Consider the following 20,717-nt stretch of genomic DNA (forward strand, 5'->3'; position numbering starts at 1 on the left):
AGAGGTTAAGGGAGGTGGTCTTGTTTAGTCATGTGAAGAGGAGGCGATGGGATCATTTAATGGGAGCCAGCAACTACCTGAAGGTAAGTTATGAAAATGATGGAGCCACTCTCTTTGGATGTAACAAGGGACAACCACCAGAAATTCCAGGTTGGGAGGTTCAGGGTTGGACATTAGAAAAAATTCTTCTCCGAGAGGGTGACATAGCACTGGAACAGGCTGCCAGAGGTGATGTGGAGTCTCTCTCCTTGAACATTTTCAACATCCTGGTGCTAGTCCAGCCACCACCTTGGCCAGTGCTGGCAGTGATGCTCTTCTGAGTGGGAGGGTGGATTAGTGACTCCCAGAGACCCCTTCCAACCAAGGCTGTATGTTGGAGCAGGGGAAGCAAGATACTGGCTATGACCACAACTGTTGGTGTTTCTTATATTTCATGAGTGCTTACAACATGGACAATGGAAATCTGCAAGCACTTTTATGTGCAATTAATAACTTTATAGATGCACACTACCTAGCTCCTAACCTAACACCAACGTCACACACAACTGTTCTTCATTTTGCGGAGTAAACAGGCTTGAACCACTTCTTTTTCCTAATATAGAGACAAGGCCTTGGTCTATGTGGTATGTGAAAGCTATGCTACAATCCAAATGGTCAGTGAGAACTTAGACCTGGTGTAACTCCGCTGCCTTCAGTAGATCCATGTGAGAGGACCTTAGATTTATGGCTGTTGGATATGAAAATGCGTAGGTCAGAGCTGGAAACTCTCCAGTTCTGTACAAACAGTCTCTGAACTGTGTGAATCAATGATCTCTCAGTTCACTGAAGCAAATGACGGGGGCCGGGGGGGGGGGGGGGGGGGAAGTTTTGAGCTGATCTGATACACTTTTCCACACACAGAGCTGGAAAAAGTAATTTTCTGGCAACCACAGGGTTCTGTAGCTTTTAAATGGGTGTGACATTTTATTGTAAATGTATGTATTTCTAAGAAAGTTTTAAAAGGACAAAAAAAATCCTCTAATTTCTTTACTTTTAGTTTTCCACATTGTAGATCCTTTTAGAGGTGCTTGACACTGAATTTGACAGGAATTCAAAGCTACTGTGGCTGATGTAACTTTTTTTTTTTTTTGCTTTATTCAAAGCTTCTCTCAACTTCATTGTCTAAATTGCAACTGTTTTAAAAGAAAACCCTCTGCATCTTCCAAAGTACTTCCCCGCAAGGCCACAGAATACAGCACATAAACCATAGTTCAGCTGCTGTGGGAAAACCCTTTTGCTGGAGTTTAAACCCTCTGACTGTTCCAGGTGTGGGCGGGGAGAAAAAAGCGAGAAGGGCTCAGAGGAAGCAGCGGGGCAGCCCGCGCCTCCCAGGGTAGGGAGATGTGAGGCTGGATCGGCCTTCGTGGCAGGGCTGTCCTCCGCCGGTGGTCCCTTGCCTCACGCGCCCACCTGCGCACATGTAGGGGGTCTGCGCGGCCGGGTGTCGGTGCCGGGGGCCGGCTGCTGCGGGGGGCTGCGGGCAGCTCCCCCCGGCCGGCAGAGCCGCTGCCCCCCGGCTCCAGGCCGGGCCCGCCGCTGGCCGAGGCCGAGCCCCGCAGCCGCGGGGGCAGCGCCGCGGGGAGAAGGGGCTGAGAAGGGGAAAAACCCCCGCGGGGGGGAACAGCGGCGGCAGCGAGGGGGGCCGGGAGGGGCGAGCAGCAGCCCCGCAGCCCCCCGGGGCAGGGCCGGGCCGGGCCGGGCCGGAGGAGGCCGGGGGGGCTCCGGGCGCCGCAGCAGAGGCTCCCCGGCAGCCCGCGGGGAAGGGCAGGGCAGGGCAGGGCAGGGCAGCCCCCGGCGGGGCAGGCTGTGCCCCTCAGCCCACGGAGCCCGCGGGGGAGCAGCTCCCCCCCGCAGCCCGGGGCAGGGGGTGCCCGCGGGGGGCTGTGACCCGCGGGGGCCGCGCTGGAGCCGGCTCCGGGCAGGGCCCGTGGCCCCGCGGGGAGGAGCCCGGGCCGGGGCCGGGCTGCGGGCAGGGCCGGTGCCCCCGGGGGGGCTGGAGCCGGCTGGGCCTGAGGGGCTGCGCCCCGCGGGGGGCCCCGCCGGGACAGGCCGTGAGGAGCCGCAGCCCCGGGAGGGCCCCGCGCTGCAGAAGCCCGTGCAGGGCTGTCTCCCGTGGGAGGGCCCCGCACCGGGGCAGGGGCAGAGGGCGAGGGGGAAGGAGCAGCAGAGACAGCGGGTGATGCGCTCACCGCAGCCCCGTTCCTGCCCCCTTTGCACCGCTCGGGATGAGAGGAGTGAGACAATATGGGAGTGAAGTGGAATTGAGCTCGGGAAAAAGGGAGGAGTGCGGGGAAGGTGTTTTAAGGTTTGGTTTTGACTTCTCATTATCCTACTGTGATTTGAATGTTAATACATTAAACTAATTTCCCCAGGCGGAGCCGATTTTGCCTGTGACGGCAATTGCTGAGCGACCCCTCCCTATCCGCATCCCGACCCACGGGCCGTTCTTTACGTTTTCCCTCCCCTGCCCAGCCGAAGGAGCGCCAGCCCGCCACAGCCCGCAGGGTGCGGGTGCCCCGCTGCCCCATGCGAGCCATCCCCACGACCCTTCTTCTGTTCCCTGGGGTCTGCCCTCTAGCCGGGGGGGGGGCTTCCCCAGTGCAGGCACACGGGTTCCCTCTGCAGCTCCGAGTCGGGGACGACCAACCGAGCGGCCCGGGGAGCGCGGGCTGCCGTTGCCCGGACCTGCTGGCGGCCCCCTGGGCGAGCCCCGGGCTGCCATTGCCCATACGCTGCCCGCGGCCCCTCAACGCCCCGCGGCGGCAGCCACCCGGGGACGGACGGACGAGGCCCCGCGGCGCGGCCGGCAGCCTCAGGGCGGCTCTCCCCGCTGGCCAAGCGGCCGCGGGCCGGCGGGGGCGCGGCAGGGCGGTGCCCCGGGGCGGGCCGGCACGGCCGGGAGGGGCGGCGGCCGCGGCACCTCCCCGCCGCCGGGGCCGGGGGCGGAGAGGCGGCGGCGGCGGCGGCTGCCGCAGCCCCGGCCGCAGCATGCGCTGGCCGACCCCGGCCCCGCGGCTGCCCCACGGCGGCCGCGAAGGGCAGAGCGGCGGCAGCGGGCGGCGCGGATGGAGTCGGCCCCGCGCCGCTGCCCCGCCGGCCGGCCCGCCTGCCCCCGGCGGTGGCGCCGGCGGCTGCGCGGGCGGCGGTGGGCGCTGGCGGCCGGGCTGCTGGGCGCCGCCGCCGCCCTGGCCCTCTACGCCCGCCTGCCGGAGCCGGCGGCGGCGGCGGGAGGCCGGCCGGGCGGCGAGGTGACCGTGCTGCTGTGGTGGGAGCCCTTCGGCCGCCCGCGGCGCACGGCCGACTGCCGGCGGCGCTACAACATCACGGGCTGCCGCCTGAGCGCCGATCGGAGCCGCCTGGGCGAGGCGCAGGCGGTGCTGTTCCACCACCGCGACCTGGCGCTGCACGGCGCCGAGGGGCTGCCCCGCGGGCCCCCGCCGCGCTCCCCGCGGCAGCTCTGGGTCTGGATGAACTTCGAGTCGCCCTCGCACTCGCCCGGCCTGCGGGGGCTGGCCGGCCTCTTCAACTGGACCATGTCCTACCGGCGGGACTCGGACATCTTTGTGCCCTACGGGTACCTGTACGCCCCGCCGGCGCCCCGCCCCTTCGTGCTGCCCCGCAAGACACGGCTGGTGGCCTGGGTCATCAGCAACTGGAACGAGGAGCACGCCCGGGTGCGCTACTACCGCCAGCTGAAGGAGCACCTGGCCATCGACGTGTACGGGGCGTGGGGGCTGGCGCTGGCCGAGGGCGGTGTGGTGGAGACCGTCTCGGCCTACAAGTTCTACCTGGCCTTTGAGAACTCCCAGCACACCGACTACATCACTGAGAAGCTTTGGAGAAATGCCTTCGCTGCCAGCACTGTGCCCATCGTCCTGGGGCCCCACAGGGCCAACTACGAGCGCTTCATCCCCCCCGACTCCTTCATCCATGTCGACGACTTCCCCAGCCCCCAGCTGCTGGCCACCTACCTGAAATTCCTCGATAAAAACAAAACCAACTACAGGAGGTATTTTGCCTGGAGGAAGAAGTACGAGGTACACGTCACCTCATTCTGGGACGAGCACTTCTGCAAGGTTTGCGAGGCCGTGAGGGCAGCCGGGAACCAAATCAAGACTGTACAAAATCTGGCTGGCTGGTTTGAAAGCTGATGCTCCTGGCAGTGAGGCTGGGCTGGGCTGCGTGGGGAAGGATGGGGCTGGCAGGGGTGGGTGGCCGAGGTGGGACGCAGCAGGCTGTTGTCAGCCCGTGAGGCGCGCAGGTATGGGTGAAGAAGCTGTGAAAAGCCTACAAAAGAATGGTTTTCCTTAAAGTGCAAAATAAGGAGAGTACAAAGAAACATCTGGCAAGATGATTCTTCGAGAGCAAAGATAAATTTCCAGAGGTTGAACAGATCCGTAAAGGTTTCAGTTGTGCACAGCTCAACAAAAAGCCGATGCCAAGTTCTTCAGCTGTACAGCTGAAACCAATTTTGTTGGCTATGACAGCTTCCTGGACCACGAAACTTTCTTCTGCTTACAGGGGATACATCATCAGCCCTGGCTTTCCGTACTCTGAAGACGAAAGTGAATATTTTTAACAGTGATTTTTATGCATGTGAAAACTCTTTGCAGACAAATTCTGAGCCGCAAATGTTGAACGTAAGAATGTAATGATACAGTAGCACTTTTTAGCGATGTTTGAAATTGCAGCAGCCACCTTTTTTGCTTTGAGCCAAATAATAATTCCATTTAGGAAAAAGTGTATGGAGGGGAGTGGATCCAAGTGGAACAAACTGCTCAGATGATGCAGAGTATTACTTCCACTGCCTACCAAAACCATAGGCACATTTATCCTGTATAAAAGTGAAGAACTTTTAAGTATGGGAAAAGATAGATTGTAGAAAAGAAGTTAGAACATTGCCACCCTCCTTCATTCAGGAATTAGAAAATGTTTACAGGAATCTGCTTGTTTTTCTTCGCAAAATTACTGCCGTATAGGAAAAAGCAGGGAAAGGCTCACAACTACAGAGTTTTTATTACTATATTGAACATGTATACAGAGAGGCTAACTTAATTCTTTAGTATCATGAGACAGTCCTGTTGTTTAGTGATGGTTTTGGTTTATGGCACACATTTTTAAAAATTCTGCTGGGTGACAGACTACTCAGAATGCCACTTTGATGTTTGTAAACCAGTAATTACCCACCCCCCGCTAGCTAAACTGAAGTCCCAAATCACTGACTTCCAAAAAGGCTAGTAAGATCTAAGAACAAGATCTGCTGGTAAAATACAGATCGTGTGTGTGAGGAGAGAGTATCAAAAGGGCAAAAAATTACTATTCTTTTTCCTTGACTTTGAGGGGGGGTTTCCGGCTCAGTTTTTCAGTCGTTAAATAGGTTCCTAAGATTAAAATTCCTTCTCTTAGTGCTTACCGGGAACATTTATGGTAGTTATTCCCTTTCAGACTGCCATTCTGCTAGAGTCTTCCTAATAGTCAGCGTACAGTTACTTTTTGTTTATGTGTGATCTTGCTTGGTGAAATCCATCAAGAAACTTCAGTCGTGATTACACAGCCTCAGGAAGCTGAGCCCTCCCTGCCCTTTGCAACTATAAGGTTTGGTGGCAAAAAATGATAACCCACAAGAGTCCTGCACAAATGATTAAGGGATTCATCCAGCTTCTATTTAAGGAGCTGGGTAATCCATGGAGTTAGCCAGAGGCTTCACTTGAAGTAAAATCATGGGCACAGAACAGGTGGGGAAAAGGGAAAGTCAGTTACAAATAAAAGGTGGGCGTCAGAACAGGTGAGTTTATTGGCATTTGTGAGTCATATATAGATTAGAAGAGGATTAGACTTGACTTGAGCGGTACAGGTTGTCAGGTAGTTGCTTTTAAGATTTATGAGCTGGCAGCCTACTGTAATTTATTTTAAATTTTATGTTCCCCATGATTAGGTAAGCATAGAGCCAAGGGTTGTTGGAAAAAAACCTAATAATAAAGAAGTTCATTAATAATGCACACAGATTTACCAGATCGGATCTTGCTGGCCCCTATGTTTATTCACTTCAGTTTTTGTGCAAGGAAGGATGGCTGAAAGTACTTCAGGAACCTTTCTGTTGTTAGTGCCAGAGTTGCTGTAGAAATTTTGTTAGGAAAGGAGAGAAGGCAGTCAATGCAATGTGGAGTGTAGTAGGGCTGGTCCCTAATGGTGCATTTTCACTTGAACTGGTCTTAAGTGATTGTTTAAAGCAAAAGCATGTTCTTCTTGGTGTGCCTATCTTGTTTCGCTACCAGTGGCTACTACTCCCTTAAAATTGGTTTTGATAATCTTACAAATCTAATTTAAGTATAGCATTAATAGCTAAGTGTCAGGATGATAGAATCTGTCTCGCTTTGAATTAGCCTTTTTTTCTGGTCAGTTTTTATTGCAGTTCGTGTAAATGTATACAAACCTCTGATCTTAAAAGTGATGGAATAATATTTAAGATTGTACTACTTTTTATCACTCTTGCTAAAACTAGTGCATTTTTTTCAGTCCTTCTAAATTTTTTAGCATTTTCTGAAAGTTTCCAGACACACAGTTCTGTGTATTAGTGATGCCACAGGCAGAAGATCAGGCTACGGGAGCACGGGAATTTCCACGGATGGCAGCTGATACTTTTTTTTTCAGCCTCTCTAAGAAAAGCAGTTGAAATCTTTGATGAACTAGTGTTCTGTAAAATTCAGAGAAGAGCTATGCAATAATTAAACCATCATGTTTGAATAAGATGATCACATTGTGCTATATTTGTAAGTTACATATTGAGTATTTTCGAGAGTTGTATAATGAAAACTGCAATCTTGCAATAATTATTGCAGAGTACTTGTGTTGGGAGAAAAGCAGCCTTTTCTAGTTTCAGCATTCTTACATGCGCGTTGCACGCTTTTCCCTTTAGATTTGGAAGGAATTCAGTCTTGGTCTACAGCTGCTGAAGTTGGTAATACAGCACCTCTGTAAATCTGCTTTGCTTCTTGGCTCATCCACTCCACTGGCTAATAGCTAGTGTAGGCTAAGAACTGTTTTTTGTAATTCACTTTGTAGAGCTGAAGTTTAATGATGAATAAAACATTTGCTTGAGCAAATTGGTTTGTAGATCAGGTACCAGACTCCACAAAATGTTGCGGGTGACATATATAATCCATCTGTAAAAATTAAGCAAAGTTATTTTCTATTTTAAGTAGAAGAGTCTTTCTGAATATGCTTTGAAAAAGTGTTTTATTCCATGCCTTAAAATATTGGGGTGGAGGGAAAAAAAGGAAGATAATTTTCTTCTGGTTTTTATAAGGAGAAGAAGTAACGTTACTTTTTGATTATGGTGTAAACAGAATAGAGAAGTATGTGATCCTTTAAGTTACATATTGTATCTCAGGGAATTTTATACTGTAAAGTCTCTTGATCTTCCTAGAATGAAGTAACTTTGTATATGTATTAATTATTTAGATTGACACTCCATAAAATTAAAGAAAGGCAGTAGCACAAAATGACCCTATTTTTTAATTTTGTTTTCCATGTTATGAAAGCTGTAGAAAACTGTTTTTTAAAGAGAATTAATTTATTTTCATGTTTGTTTAATCAATAGAAGTGGCTGATTGTTCTCAAAGTAGTCAGACTGTCTGAGGTTAGAAATGAAACCTGGTTGTGCAAGGAGAAAAATATTTTTATAGGAGAGGCAGTGCTGAGTTATTTTCCGTATCAAAAGGAGCATTTATTGAAGCTGGATGTCTGCTGGAAAAATGTCATTCCAAACAACACCAAAACCAAACTTTCTCTTGACCAACAGAATTTGAATGTGGTTGGATTCTTCTTCCCCCTCAAATTTCAAAATGAAATTGAGATTGTGGTTATTTTGATGCTCGATGCAGAGTGCTACAGTTACCTTTTTAGCTGCAGCTTTTTTCAAAAAGCTTTAAGCTTTTGTTAACATCGATTGCAGCACAGGTGATCGCTTACTTCTCACTTTACTCATCTTCAGTACTGCCTAGTGCATAGTATTGAGAAATTTTAGCATTTCTGAAACTCTCTGCCCAGCCAGGGTAAGTGCTACAGTCCTTACTCGCCCCTCCCCTGCCTCAGGAGACTGATGTTTTATCACCATCACATTTCACTTTTTTAAGTAGAGCTTAAACTGACTACTTGTTCACTTGTGCCTGAAAGGGGAAATGTGTGTTTGCTGGTTTTCCAGATGTGGTTGAACTCTGGATTGAGGAAACTGGTGGAAATACTTTTCTGCCAGATGTTGGGTACCATTTGTTCAAGCTTGTTTGGTGACTTTTGAAGAAGTGGGTTACATCTGATTAAACTCACTTGCACAGCTCTCTATCCAACAGTCATATAAAATGGTATTTGTTTTAAGAGTGTAAACAGTCCTTTGTAGGGAGCATGTAGCTGACTCAATCTAAAATGCATTGATGAGAACACAACGACTTAACATGGATTTAACTGGTATGTAGCTAAAGATAAATAAGGATCCAAGTATAAAAGCCTATTTCTAATCAATAAAATAGTCACTATTTTAATAACTCAGGTGTTGCTTGTAACCAACTCAGTTTAACAATTATGATCTGTATAATTCTCTGTTTTCTTCTATATGGTCAGTTTAAACAGTCCTTGAAGCCAGAGTATCTATGTCTGCTCTACGTTCTGCAGATGTCTTGCTTTATGATCTTGAGATAATTTAGCGCAGTGGCGGCTGTCCCTGAGAGTCTCACCCCAAAGAATATCTGAGAGGAATAAGACAAAGCTTGTTTTTCAGGAGTGCTTTGAGAGCTGCAAGGATTTCACACCACCAGTGGTAAGATGCTCAGTGTGTTCAGGAAGCTATGAGCCCGTTTTAATTGGAAAGTTTTCTTTGAAGGATTAAATACTTGTCTAAAGTCCTTCAGTGACTTTAGGTCCTTGGCATTATAATTGCACAGGTTTAAATTTGCGGACAGTTAAAACTGGTACATTCATAACACTGCCAAATAACTGTGCAGTGTTAAAGATGCTTGATTTATTTGAAGCATACACAACAGGACTACATGAATCAAAATTATTGTCCTAAAGGCAAATCTGGATTTTAAATGGAATAATTATACTGAAATTTAAAAAAATAATAAAAAAAAGGCTTGCAATTGCAGGAAAGCATGGATATACGTTTTTAATTCTTGACTGTGAACAAAGACAATTTTCTTGGAAATGCTGACTCTAACTCCAATTAAAAACAGAGAACATAAGTTCAGAGTTGTACTTGTGCTTGTGCTTACATCTGTTTCTGAATAGGAATGGCCTGCTGAGATTAAGGCAGAGCTCTGACTGTTTTTATTTCCCTTCCAGTCCCAAACCTACATTTCGCTTGGCTTAATGCTTCTTTCCCCTTCTCTGTCATTCATGTGTTGCTCCTCAAATGTGCACAGACCTGTGGCTCTAATGGCTTCTTACTTTGGAGAGAATTGCTGCTCACTTTGGAGAAGCAACGCTAAGAAGAGAAAAGTTAATATACAGATTTTTGCTGAGAATTTTGGTCATGTTTTGCAGTAGCCCTGGGATAAATGCAAGCAAGCAGCAGAGGCTGAAGGCAAAACAGAGAAGCATGTTTTATGGTGCTGTTTTGTCTGAGACCCCAGCCTGGAGAGAAGCATCTCATTGGATTTTAAGGCTGAGACTTTATGCTGTGAGTTTTCTATTTATTGGTGAAGATTATTTTATCAGGTACCCTTGAAGATTCCCACTGCTGTAGTACCTCAGAACACGAAGACTTATGCAGTATGTCTGTGCTGTGAAAAAAATTAGTTAGGGTAATCAGAGCAGAATTTGTACTGGGTTCAGGCTCTGATAAAGCACCAGCAGCCACACTAATGAAAAAACACAGGTTTGCTGCCCTGTCTGTTACAGGAACTGTAGTGAGGAATGTTTTCTGCACTCAGTCTTCAGAGAAAAGCTAGAGCCTGCATGATGCTGAATTACTCTTCCTCATAATTGAGAGCGGCATTTTATTCTGTTGTACTGTCATTATGTCAAACCCAGATTTTATTCTTAAATACAGATATTAAATGTATTCTACCATTTTACAAAAGTACTTTAAAATAATAACAAATTTATTTCACTGATGTAACTGGGAGAAGAAAGTTATTCAAGGATTTATAGCAGAGAGCTAAGAACCAGGAGGTTTTTGCTTTAGAAGCTTCTGCTGTAGTTGTGGCCAAGTTATTTGTGAATACAGGGCTGGTCTGAAGCACTGGGTCCTGTCTTCTGCAGACATCACCTTACGTCTTCTGGGACTGATCCTCACTTTTGCAGGAGCACATTTGATGCCCAGAGATACTCCAGGCATGCATAGCTGCAGTCAGCTGTGTGCACCCTGGGCTTTGTCTGCTTGTTTCTACTTCTGCTACTGCATGACAAAAAGAAGAGAACAAGGCTACCACCAGCTCCTTTGTCTCTTCTGCAGTCTTCTGTCTCTTTCCCATCCTCATTCTAGATGATGCTCTTATTGCTGGAGGAGGGTGAAGATGGACACATCTATTGTAGCCAGCATGTGTGCAAGCTCAACAGAGAGACTGAGTGTGCAGCAGGTTAATGAAGGGAAAGAGGGAGACAGATTTTCCTAATCATGCTTCCCAACATAAAACCTTCTTAAACCTTTGCAGCAAAGATGACTGAAGGCAAGGGAAGGCACAGGCTAGTTTCAGTCCTTTTTCAGACCTGGAGAATTGCTGGTTTGTCTGGGATCACTGTAGGAATAGAGAGAAAATGCATCCCCGCTCCTGCCCTCTTCCCTCTTGTAGGCTGAGGTCGCCTCTAGTGAAACAACTACCCCATGGAATGTGAGCCTTCAGAATATCGCAGAAGGCTCTAACCCAACTACAACTATAGCTGCTTCTCAGAAGGTAAAGTGCTTATGGCTCCACTTAACATCAGTAGGTGTTTTGGCACTGCTGTCATTGGAAACAGAGTTTCATTCGGCCTGTGTCTGTTTAGTAATGAATGAAATTAATCACTAAAAACGCTTTTTCCAGAACGTAAAAAGTTATCATTCTGCAGAGTTCTTGTCAAGTTATTAAGGTAACTTAATCCTACATATTATGGCCATTTCCTTTGTTTTTGTCCTCATTGCTGAATATTCAATTCAGTCAAATACCTATTATGTCTTGTAAAACCTCCTAGAAGGGGCAGACCAGAATGGCCATGCTCAGCGCAGGAAGATGCAGGTTGCATATCAGCAGCAAAAGAAAGGAGGCAATTCACATCAGTAAAACCACAAAAAGAGAGGTTAGCCGGGGCAGGGATGGCAAGTGAAATGTTCACATGGAGAGCCCCAATTAATACAAAAACATCATTCTTTTTTGTTTATTTTGGTTTATTTCAATATTAACCCTATAGGGAAAGATGCCTCCTGGAACTTCATTGATTCTAGCAGACCCTTGCTGGGTAACCTCTCCCGTAGGAGGTATCTTTCTGCTTTGGAGTTTATGAATAACTAGAAATACAAGGGCAAGTTCTCAACCGATGGAAACCAACATGCCCACCTTTACCTCCCGAGGTGCTTCATTTAATTTTTGGAATGTTATGTACCAATTACTTATGTCTTCAGAAAGCCACATTAAATAAATAACTTTAGGTTTATAGAACATATCATGCCTTTGTTTTTTGTATTTACTTTTCCTTTCAGCTTCTATGCCTGAAGTGGTATTGTAACTTATCATTACAGTTGAGTCATTTCTGTTTCTACTAGTTAGGAAGTTACTGAAGTAAAGAATAATCCACAGGAGCTGGTGAGTTCTTAGTAAACTTTTTGTTTGGGGTGGGTTTTTTTGCACCCCCCAATACAGAGGAGAGGAAATCTGGCTTCCTGCTCAGAGTCAAGGAGTGAGGAAGATGTGTGTTATTATGGCTCTGCTTCATGGTGTGTTGCAGATCACTGAGAAGCAGCAGTGGGATACCATTAACCGCTGGTTTGTTGGGAGTGGTTCACAGTCCAATGCACACCCCAAAACTCTTGTCTTCTTACTTCATTGAAGTTGCTGACAAATCCTGCCCAGCCCTTGCAGCAATGTTGTACAGTGCTTCAGGGACATATCCCATGCCTGCTCTCTACAGGGTGGCAACACCGGGATAGGTGGGACAGAGCAATGGGAGGTTTCTGGTCCATGTTTCTGTCAACACAGTACATGGGCAGAAGCTGAAGCTTTGGGCATTTTTGGTCCCTTCTGGACCACTGGCTTAGGTCATTCTTGAGCAGCCCCCAAGGGCACCATCACTGCAGGTAGTACTGAATGAGCAGCAGACCTGGGCTTAACTCCATGTGTGAGATGGAGAAGATAAACAAATGTCACCAAAGATATATTTTTTTTAAGTTTCTGAAGCACTTTGAACCCCATCGCCTAAAGAATTTGAGGAATGCAAGGAACTTCACAATAACACAAGAGGAGACCATTTTGGTGACAGGCACAGACTTTGCTAAAGCCTCAGAATGTTTCCATGCCTCAAACCTGCAGAAACAAGCTGGAAAAGCCCCATAAGCTTTTTCTCATGTGCAGGAGCCAGAAGAGAGCAGAAGAAAGCAAGGATCAAGGCTGTAAAAAAAAAAAAAAAAAGTGTTAGATGAAAAGTTTGCAGGAGCCTGGAAGGCTGACTAGCAGCCTTGGTGACCTGACCAGGTTGGGGTGATTTCCTTTTGGATCTCACATCTGGGAGTAATTTTACCCTGACCACACAAGCAAGATATATGACCCATTCAGCTGCTAAGTTGAGTATCATCAGAAGGACCATCAGGGCACTGAACAACAAGTTAAGGTTCATCTCCAGCGTTTCAGAAGAAAAATGAATCTTGCTCCTCCATTTTGTAGATGCGTGAGGTACAGAGGCATAGACCACTTCTCTCACGCTGGTTACTGACTTGTGACGTATTGTGGGGAAAATCCTCTTTCTGACATTGCCTCAAGGGCAGAAGTGATTTTAACTAACCCTTTTGTATAACAAATGGGTCTTACAACTCTATAAACTCTCAACAACTGTCTAACCTCTGCAGCTGGCTGAGCTATGGACTCTTTAACCCACAGGGTCTGCTGGCTGTGGGACAGCTATTTAGGCATTTGGATAGACTTTTTACAATGTTAAATGTTCTCTCTCTTCCTGTTGCTCTAGTGATTGGTGTGTCTCCATGTGCACTTAAATGTTACATTTCTGCTGTGGGCCATCTTCCCTCTTTTGCTCTCATTTCCCTCTTAATGGACGGCTCCCCAGCTCAGCCTCTTGGGCCGCTTAGTCTGATCTGGCAGGTTGTGATACTCAACGGAAAAGCAGCATCATGAAACGACAGGTAGATATGTGATTTTTTTGTTTTGATGGCCTTTGGGTATTGTGGATAACCAGGCGGGGAAGTTACCAAGTGGCTGGGAGGAGGAGGAAACTGAGATAAAGAACTGAATGATGCATCTCCTTGCCTTAACCAAAGCTAATCACACCCAAAGAACGGATGACATTCTAGGAGGCAAGTGTCCCTAAATGGCAAATTGAAAAAACTCTCCATATTTGCATGTTAACGCTCCTCATGATGGTAGCAGGAACGGGGATGGAAAAATCTCCATTTCTTTTTTCTGAACACCTGCTTCTCCACAAATTTAGGTTCGGTCCTTGACTGCCTCAGAGCACTGCCTCATTTTGTGCCTCTTCCCCTAACTTGTTCACCTGCTTGATCCTGCATAACTGCAAGGGGATCTGGACTATTATAACCCACACTTGGGGACATCCACCTTCATCTAGCAGATGCATAGGGCCCGGGGCAGGCAGTGAGCTCTGTGTGGGAACGTTGATGGCTCAGATTCCATGCTCCCAACTACCTAGGGGACGCAGAGACAGACCTGACCGTATGGTTCAGCTCTGTGAGATGCCTGCTTCTTCCAGGCATCCCTATACCCCTGCATCTTGTAGCTTGTCTAAATACTTGAGCAGAGTTACTTGTGGGGACATTGGCTCTGCACAGAAAAGCAGTGAGTGCAGTGGCAGATCGTATCTTGGCCCTACATCCTCAATCAAGTCCAAAAGCTAAACCCACAAGTTAGCAGTTATCTCTAGATAAACCGTTTGCAAGGCATTGGATACCTCAGAAAGACTCTGCCATTTAGGACATCTCCTGATTGTTTGCTAATGAATAACCTAAGGGGTTTTTTTTGCAAAGGCAGAGTATTAACATTGTACAAAAAGAAAGTAGTTTTCTTTTTTTCCTGATGTTAACTGTTGCAGTATGTGCAGGCTGCCAAAACAATAAATAAATCTTGCTGCTGGGATATTGGTCAGCCCCATGCAGCTTGTATTGTTCTGTCAACCTACACATAGCCCATGGATTTCACAAGTGATTTTTGGAGTATATAACACTTGATAACAAGTGTTACCAACTTTTGTGGAAGTTCCTGCTTATTATCAGTCTAGACCACACTGTATCCTAGGAAGCTGGCAATCTGAGCAAGACTTTTAAAAACAGATAAACTTTTGCATGTCGTGTCCATCTCTCTTGGTCTAGATTGGGATCAGTGTTTTAAATGATGCTGGGAGAGTGCAGTTACTGCACTGGCATACCGTGCTCTGCTACTTTTGCATATCTGGCACAGTGTAGCAGCTTTAAGGCTGCCACAAAAAAAAAAAAAAAAAAAAAAAAAAGTGCAAATGAGCAAAGAAATAGAACAGATTTCATGAGTTCAGATGAAACTGTCCCTTTATAACTCTTAGATTAAAACTTGAGAATGGAGAGGATAATGTCAAATGGCTTATCTGAAGTTACACAAATAAAAGGCAGCTTTGGGATTGGGAACCTGCTGTCTTGTGTTCAAGTGATTCTACGGTCACTTCCACTTAGAAGTTTAAATCTGACCCTTTCAGCTTCAAGACAGACTGGATGAGCACCCATATGTTAAGGCAGGGCTTGCTTGACAGAATACAATTGAGAAGTGGACAACACATTTCATCACTACCCTGTGATTACCCGTTACTGGTCATCACTTTTTTAGGCTGGGTGGCAGGTCCACCAGGTCTGGCAATGTGGAGGTTATGAAGTTTTGTGCTTGCAAGCTCATTTTTGCTGCTTTTCAGGTGAAACAAGAGATCCTAATGAGTGCTTATTTATTTACAGCTTTACTATGTCATGTGGAAGCATATATTGATTCCCTGCAGCTTACCTACAGGCATTAGTTTGAGGTTTGTTACGAAAGAGCAACGTGGATATATCATTATTTTACAAATGTGTGAGTTTGCTGCAAGATGCTTCAGCATCAAAGATCCCACAGGCAAAGCAGACTGCTATACCTTTAAGACTGGGATGTGGAAGGACTCGGTCACTTCACCTGATACTGAAATTAAACCTGATTTGCACATCTGTAGGAATCTGTATTGAAGCTCCCACTCCAAGTCCTGTCTCCATGTATCCCTACCAGCATTCACCAGGGTGTTCTTAGGAAGACTGAAGTCCTCCCTTGGGCTTGCAATCTAGACATACCTACGTGCATGTAAATGCTGAAGGAATATGGCCTGGGTGACTGACAGGTCCATAAGAGAACAAAAAGTATCTGGTTGGCTGTCTGGAGCCTGAATCTGGCCCAAAACCTCACTGCAGGGAAATGACAGCTTTGTTCTCACTGAGGGGTCTGGCCACATAGTCCCTTCTTGAATCATCTTCTTTCTCATGGTGTTTACAGTACATTAAAGCCTTCTATATTGATCTTCTGACATGCCACTGCTGGATCAAAGGAAAAGTATGCATTTGTTTCAGTGGCATCTCATCCATCTGGTTCTATCACAGCCGGATAAGAAACATCAGCAAGGCAGTCTACTGTACCTATTTTCCAGGGCTGTCAATCATCTGATTTTACCGGTACTTCTCCATGCTGCTAAAAGAAACTAAGTTCAATTACATCTCAGTTTACTTGGTTTATATGATGAAAAGTCAGCATTAGCATTAAGCTAAAAGAGTGTATGGCTTTAGTGAAATGTTACAGAAATTTATCTTTGCTTCAGCGTCCACAAAGTCTGATATAAAACATGGGAGAGGTATCTGAGGGGTTTCAAAGTCCCGTGACCAGCCATGACATCTTTCCTGACCTTGACTCTTAAGACCATATTCTAGATATTTCATTGTCTTCTCAAAAGGCAACTTGTGCTATGTTGCTTCTTGTTGATAGTAGGAATTCATTTTCTTCAGGCCATGAGGGTGCATGGATGTGGTATTGTGGCAGTGTGCTCCCCCCACCCCATCCTGACCTGGCAATGAATGACTGCCCTCAGCTCAAAGCCGGTTCGGGAGTGTGACTTGAGCAGCGCGTCAATCTCACGGGACAGGTAACGGATGCAGTCTAACAAGCAAACCAACGGAGTGATGCCCGGGGTGCGGCTGGGGCCTTACAGCCTGCTGTCCCTTCAGTGAAGGCCAGAAGACCCCCGCACATCTATAACCATAAATCTGTCTGCACTGAATCCTCCCAACTCCGCGCTGAACCATTGGGTCCAACTGACCTTCCTGAATTGACACCCTGCTAAGGGCCAATTGGCACACAATAATTGACTTAGTCCCACCTCGCCACAAGTATAAACTCTGGCATTTTAGGTTGGTTTTGGTTTTTTTTCCTGAGGATGAGAACTGTAACTGCAGGAAGGGTTGATGCGCCTGGACCTCTCCCCTCCCCAGGCAGGGATGCCTCCTTAGTAAGACTTGCGCCTCCAACGACGTGGGATGTTACCTGGGACGATATTACTGACAAAAGCCCTGTTCTTTTAACTCGAGCTTGATTTTTGCAGTAAGTGTATTCATCAATAGCAGTTCTGAACTTTTTGTATCTGTCGCCTTAATAATAATCTATTTTTCTGGGTTTTTTTCAACTTTGCGAAACTGTTTCCGTAGAAGTCCTTCAGCTGGGCTCTGGCAGGCAAACGTTGACTGATGAGCGGCTGTACATACAATCCTTCAGATTTAAAACCGTTGACCAAGTCTAAGACTAGGATTGGATCTAGTCTTAGATCCTAGACTCCTCTCTGAGAAGGAGCTTAGAAAGCAAGGGGATCCTTTGTCCCCCCACCCCTAGCCACTCCTCAGACTCTTAACATGACAGCTTTCTACACACAGCTGCTGCAGAAGGGGACACCACCTTCCTGAAACTATTTCATTTGTTCCTTGGACTTATTCCAGCTGCTCAGTGGAGTGGAAAGAGCTTAATTTGTGTCTCCTGCCCTTCCCAGTGCAACAGGGTGGATGTGCTTGCTGCCTCCTTAGGTATGACAAGCTCCTTGGGAACTCACAGGATCCATGGCGTGATTCTCTGTCTGTGCCAGTTAGACATTTTTTTCTGCTCTTGTCTTATGAAAACAGCTCTCAAACTAGTCTCTGCAATTTATATGAGGCAGTCTTTTTTTTGTCCTTTTGTTGCGCTGGAGAAAGTGCTGGGAACTGAGGCTTTTGTTCAAGTGCCATGGTGCTCTGGGATACAGATTCACCATGATCTGTGTGAGAAGTGCCTCATCATTAGCCAGCAACCTTGAAAACATTCTTGTCCCAAGCCAGACTGAGGTAGAATGCGAGTCAAGTCCCTATTGATTTTAAACATCCTTTAAGGCATTAAGGCAGCATATTTGTTCAAGTCACAAAAAGCGCAGAAGCAGCAACGTAGAAGGCCAGCTAGCTGTAGGGAGAGTCTCCTGTAGGAGTAGTCCAGGAGTTTTCATCTTTTTCTGAAGTCTTACACATTTCTAACTCATTGGAAGTCATTCTTGTCTGACTTTCCTGGAGTCCAGTGCCAGTTTCTAGGTTAGACACCTCCCTGGCACTTAACCTCCTCCTTCAGCCAGTGACCCAGCGCATGAGTTGCAGTGGGGAGGGTCTCCCCTTGGCTTTACGCTGCAGATCCGTGTCCTGCTCACCACTGTCCTTCACACAAAACTGTATTTGAAAGAGATAGAGGTACCTCAGGATCAGTTCTTACCTGAGCTCAGAGATGGTAGTAATTAATCGTGGTGGGGTGCTGGTGGGTTTGGGAGAGCTGCTCCTTCCCCCCAGGAACACCACAGTGGAGTAAGACGGGACCTGCTCAGACTGTTCCTTGTTCTTATTTTCCCCTCACTTTGATCTCAGTAAGCTGCAAAGAACTCCTCTGTTTGTAAATGGACCTAAGATTAACTTGTTTCCTAGGGGGACTGTGAGATATTTCCCCCCATTAATAAAGTCTTTGAGATCTACAAAGAAAAAGCTACCGCAGTGGTATGAAGGAGCTGATGCTGGAGACTAATGGAGTGCATGGCAGTCAAAAAAAAAAGAAGATAAAAGAATGCTGTATTAAAGCTGCCTGGATCTGTGATTTCTGCTGGGATAAGTCACATGCATCTCTGCTAAGCTGAGGCTCTGGCAGGACTTGTCCCTTCTCCCCTGGCATGCTATCACTTTCACCCCCATCCCTTGCATTTTGCCTTTGAGAGGAACCTTGTGGCCCAATGGAGATGGGAGCATCTCCTTCGTGCCAGTGCTTCCCCATAAGCTTGACCTGGTTCAGTTAAAGGTGTCTATTCACCCAAGTCTCACCGAAGAACAAGGGAAATTTCTCCAGAGACTTTCTTGGTGTATCACCCTACATATAAGTGCTGTATTTGCCTACAGGGCCACAGAAACGATCACAGGGGACTCAGCAACAGGACTGCTCCAATACTAACCAGAGTGACTGTGCTGATGCGGTGTTTGTTCTGAAAGCAGCAGAAAGTGAAACAAGGTCAAACTGTTCCTTCCATGTGCACTGTTTACATTGTGTTAATTTAGTAATATGTTTACATACTCCAGGTGCTTTGCATCTCTTTGATCTCTGCAATTGCACAAGGTATAGCACAAACAGAACAGGGTCTGCGAGAAATAATACTGCCCTGTGTGCCTGTTTGCAGCAAGCAGGAGCTCATGGACAGCATTTCAGATGGGTCTACAAGAACCTTGGCTGTGTTAAGAAACAGGTGCTGCAGAATAAAAATAGTAAACCCACTCATTCTGCTATTTTCCAGTGGAATGTCCTATAAAGGACATGTGACAATGTGTTTTAAGTAAACTTTGAATCAGACGAAAAATGCAGTCAAAGTATTTAACATCATAAATACAATATTGTGGGATTCTGGGTTGTAAAATAAGCTTTGTCCTGTCTTTAAAAGGCAGGTTTTCTTCAATACCTCAGGCTGATTCTTAACAGGAGCAATACATATCAGTGTAGGTTCTTAGCAAAATTTTAGGGAATTTTCCATCAAACTCATGAAGCAAAGAAGCTTAAAGTGCCAGAGAAGCCCATAGCCCTGGAGTAGAAGACAGGTTTCTATTCTTCACCACTTAGATACACCCTGTATAAAGAAGAGGTGTCAGTTGGTCATGTGTTCTGATTTTCAAGGCCCACATCAAGATTTTCAATGACCTGATGCTCTACCCATCATCTGCTATGTTTCGTTTGCACCCTGAGGACACACTCTGGCAATGGGGAATGTGTTTGTCTGCACACAGCAAAGCGCGTGTGATCTCAGAGGCCACGGGGAAGAGGAGGTGCTGGATCAGAACAGCAGGCCATTGCCTCTTGGAGCAAACAGTGATGCAGAGAGCTGCTTGGTGCCAGTGGCAGCCATTGTCACCCATCCTTGGCCAGGCTACTACATATATGGGGTAAAATGAAGTGATTTTCTTAATCTCTGAAGATGGGATTCCCTATTGTCTTCAAAGTTTAATAGAGATTTAATTTTTTCTCCCATGCATGGGTATCCAGAGTGAAACTTCAAGAGTAATGAGCTAAAGTGAACAGAAAAAATGTGACCTAGAAAGTAAAGAACAACTTTCCATAATTCTCAGCCCAGCTTTGAGATAAAAGTGCCCTGAAGAGTAATACATGTACTAGCTAATGAAATTCACTGCTGACAATGCTCTTCTTTTATAGGAAGGGTGGCCTTCTACCTCAAAAGCTGCTGCCAATTTTAAGTAAGACAGCATCAAACAAGAAGAATCACAGGCTCTTTGATAGCCCATACCAGGTCCCAAAGACCATTATGAATGTTTGGAGTTAAAATCAACATCTTGGATTTTATCCATGACTTGGTCAGTGTCTCCTAGAACATAAGGGTCAAAGGTACAGGTGAAATTCAATTACAGAAGTGAAATTCGGACCCATGGGGTCACCTTGGGAAAAGTTTGGAGACCATCCTAGATCTCAGTTGGCTTGTTTTTCATACTGTTGGCCTTATTTGAGAGCAGTCTTCCAGCCTGTCTATGTGTTACCATTTGTTACTGTGATCTAGTTCTAATGTAAGATAAGGACAGATAACTGTGGCAAAGCCTGAATAGAAAAAGGCATGGCTGGAAAAAGGCCTAGGCCTGCCGAACACTCCTCTTTCTGCTGGAGCAGGTCAGGCTGTCGTAATACTTCTGTTTTGTTATGTGCTTATATTACAAGTGGCAGCTGAGTCCCGTCAGGTGGGTACATGGATATAGTTGTCACTTTTGCTTCTGGTTCCTTTCCAGAAATGAGGTAGGCTTCTCAGCCCTCGCCGTGCCGAGGCATTGCCAGGTGGCTCTCACCCAAGGCCAGGACCCACCTGAATACTGAATCCTTTGTTCCACTGCCCTTCCTTGGGTCAGACAAGGAACAAATAACCAGATCACTGTTCACTGATAACCTGTTCTCCTTAGA

At 46.5% G+C, this 20,717-nt stretch overlaps 1 protein-coding gene across 1 annotated transcript; it reads left to right on the plus strand.

Annotated features, from left to right (window-relative positions):
• Positions 1-3,089: 3,089 nt before the first annotated feature.
• FUT4 (fucosyltransferase 4) lies at positions 3,090-7,544 on the plus strand. The gene has a single exon (XM_037377979.1). It carries the CDS (start codon positions 3,105-3,107, stop codon positions 4,188-4,190), a length of 1,086 nt encoding a protein of 361 aa, XP_037233876.1. The 5' UTR covers positions 3,090-3,104; the 3' UTR covers positions 4,191-7,544.
• The last annotated feature ends 13,173 nt before the right edge of the window (positions 7,545-20,717 follow it).

Source organism: Falco rusticolus, chromosome 2 (assembly GCF_015220075.1).
Source record: "Falco rusticolus isolate bFalRus1 chromosome 2, bFalRus1.pri, whole genome shotgun sequence".
Lineage (NCBI taxonomy): Eukaryota > Metazoa > Chordata > Aves > Falconiformes > Falconidae > Falco > Falco rusticolus.

Bases quoted from the DNA above. Each gene is read 5' to 3' on its own strand.
- FUT4 (XM_037377979.1), top strand. From the start codon at position 3,105: ATGGAGTCGGCCCCGCGCCGCTGCCCCGCCGGCCGGCCCGCCTGCCCC.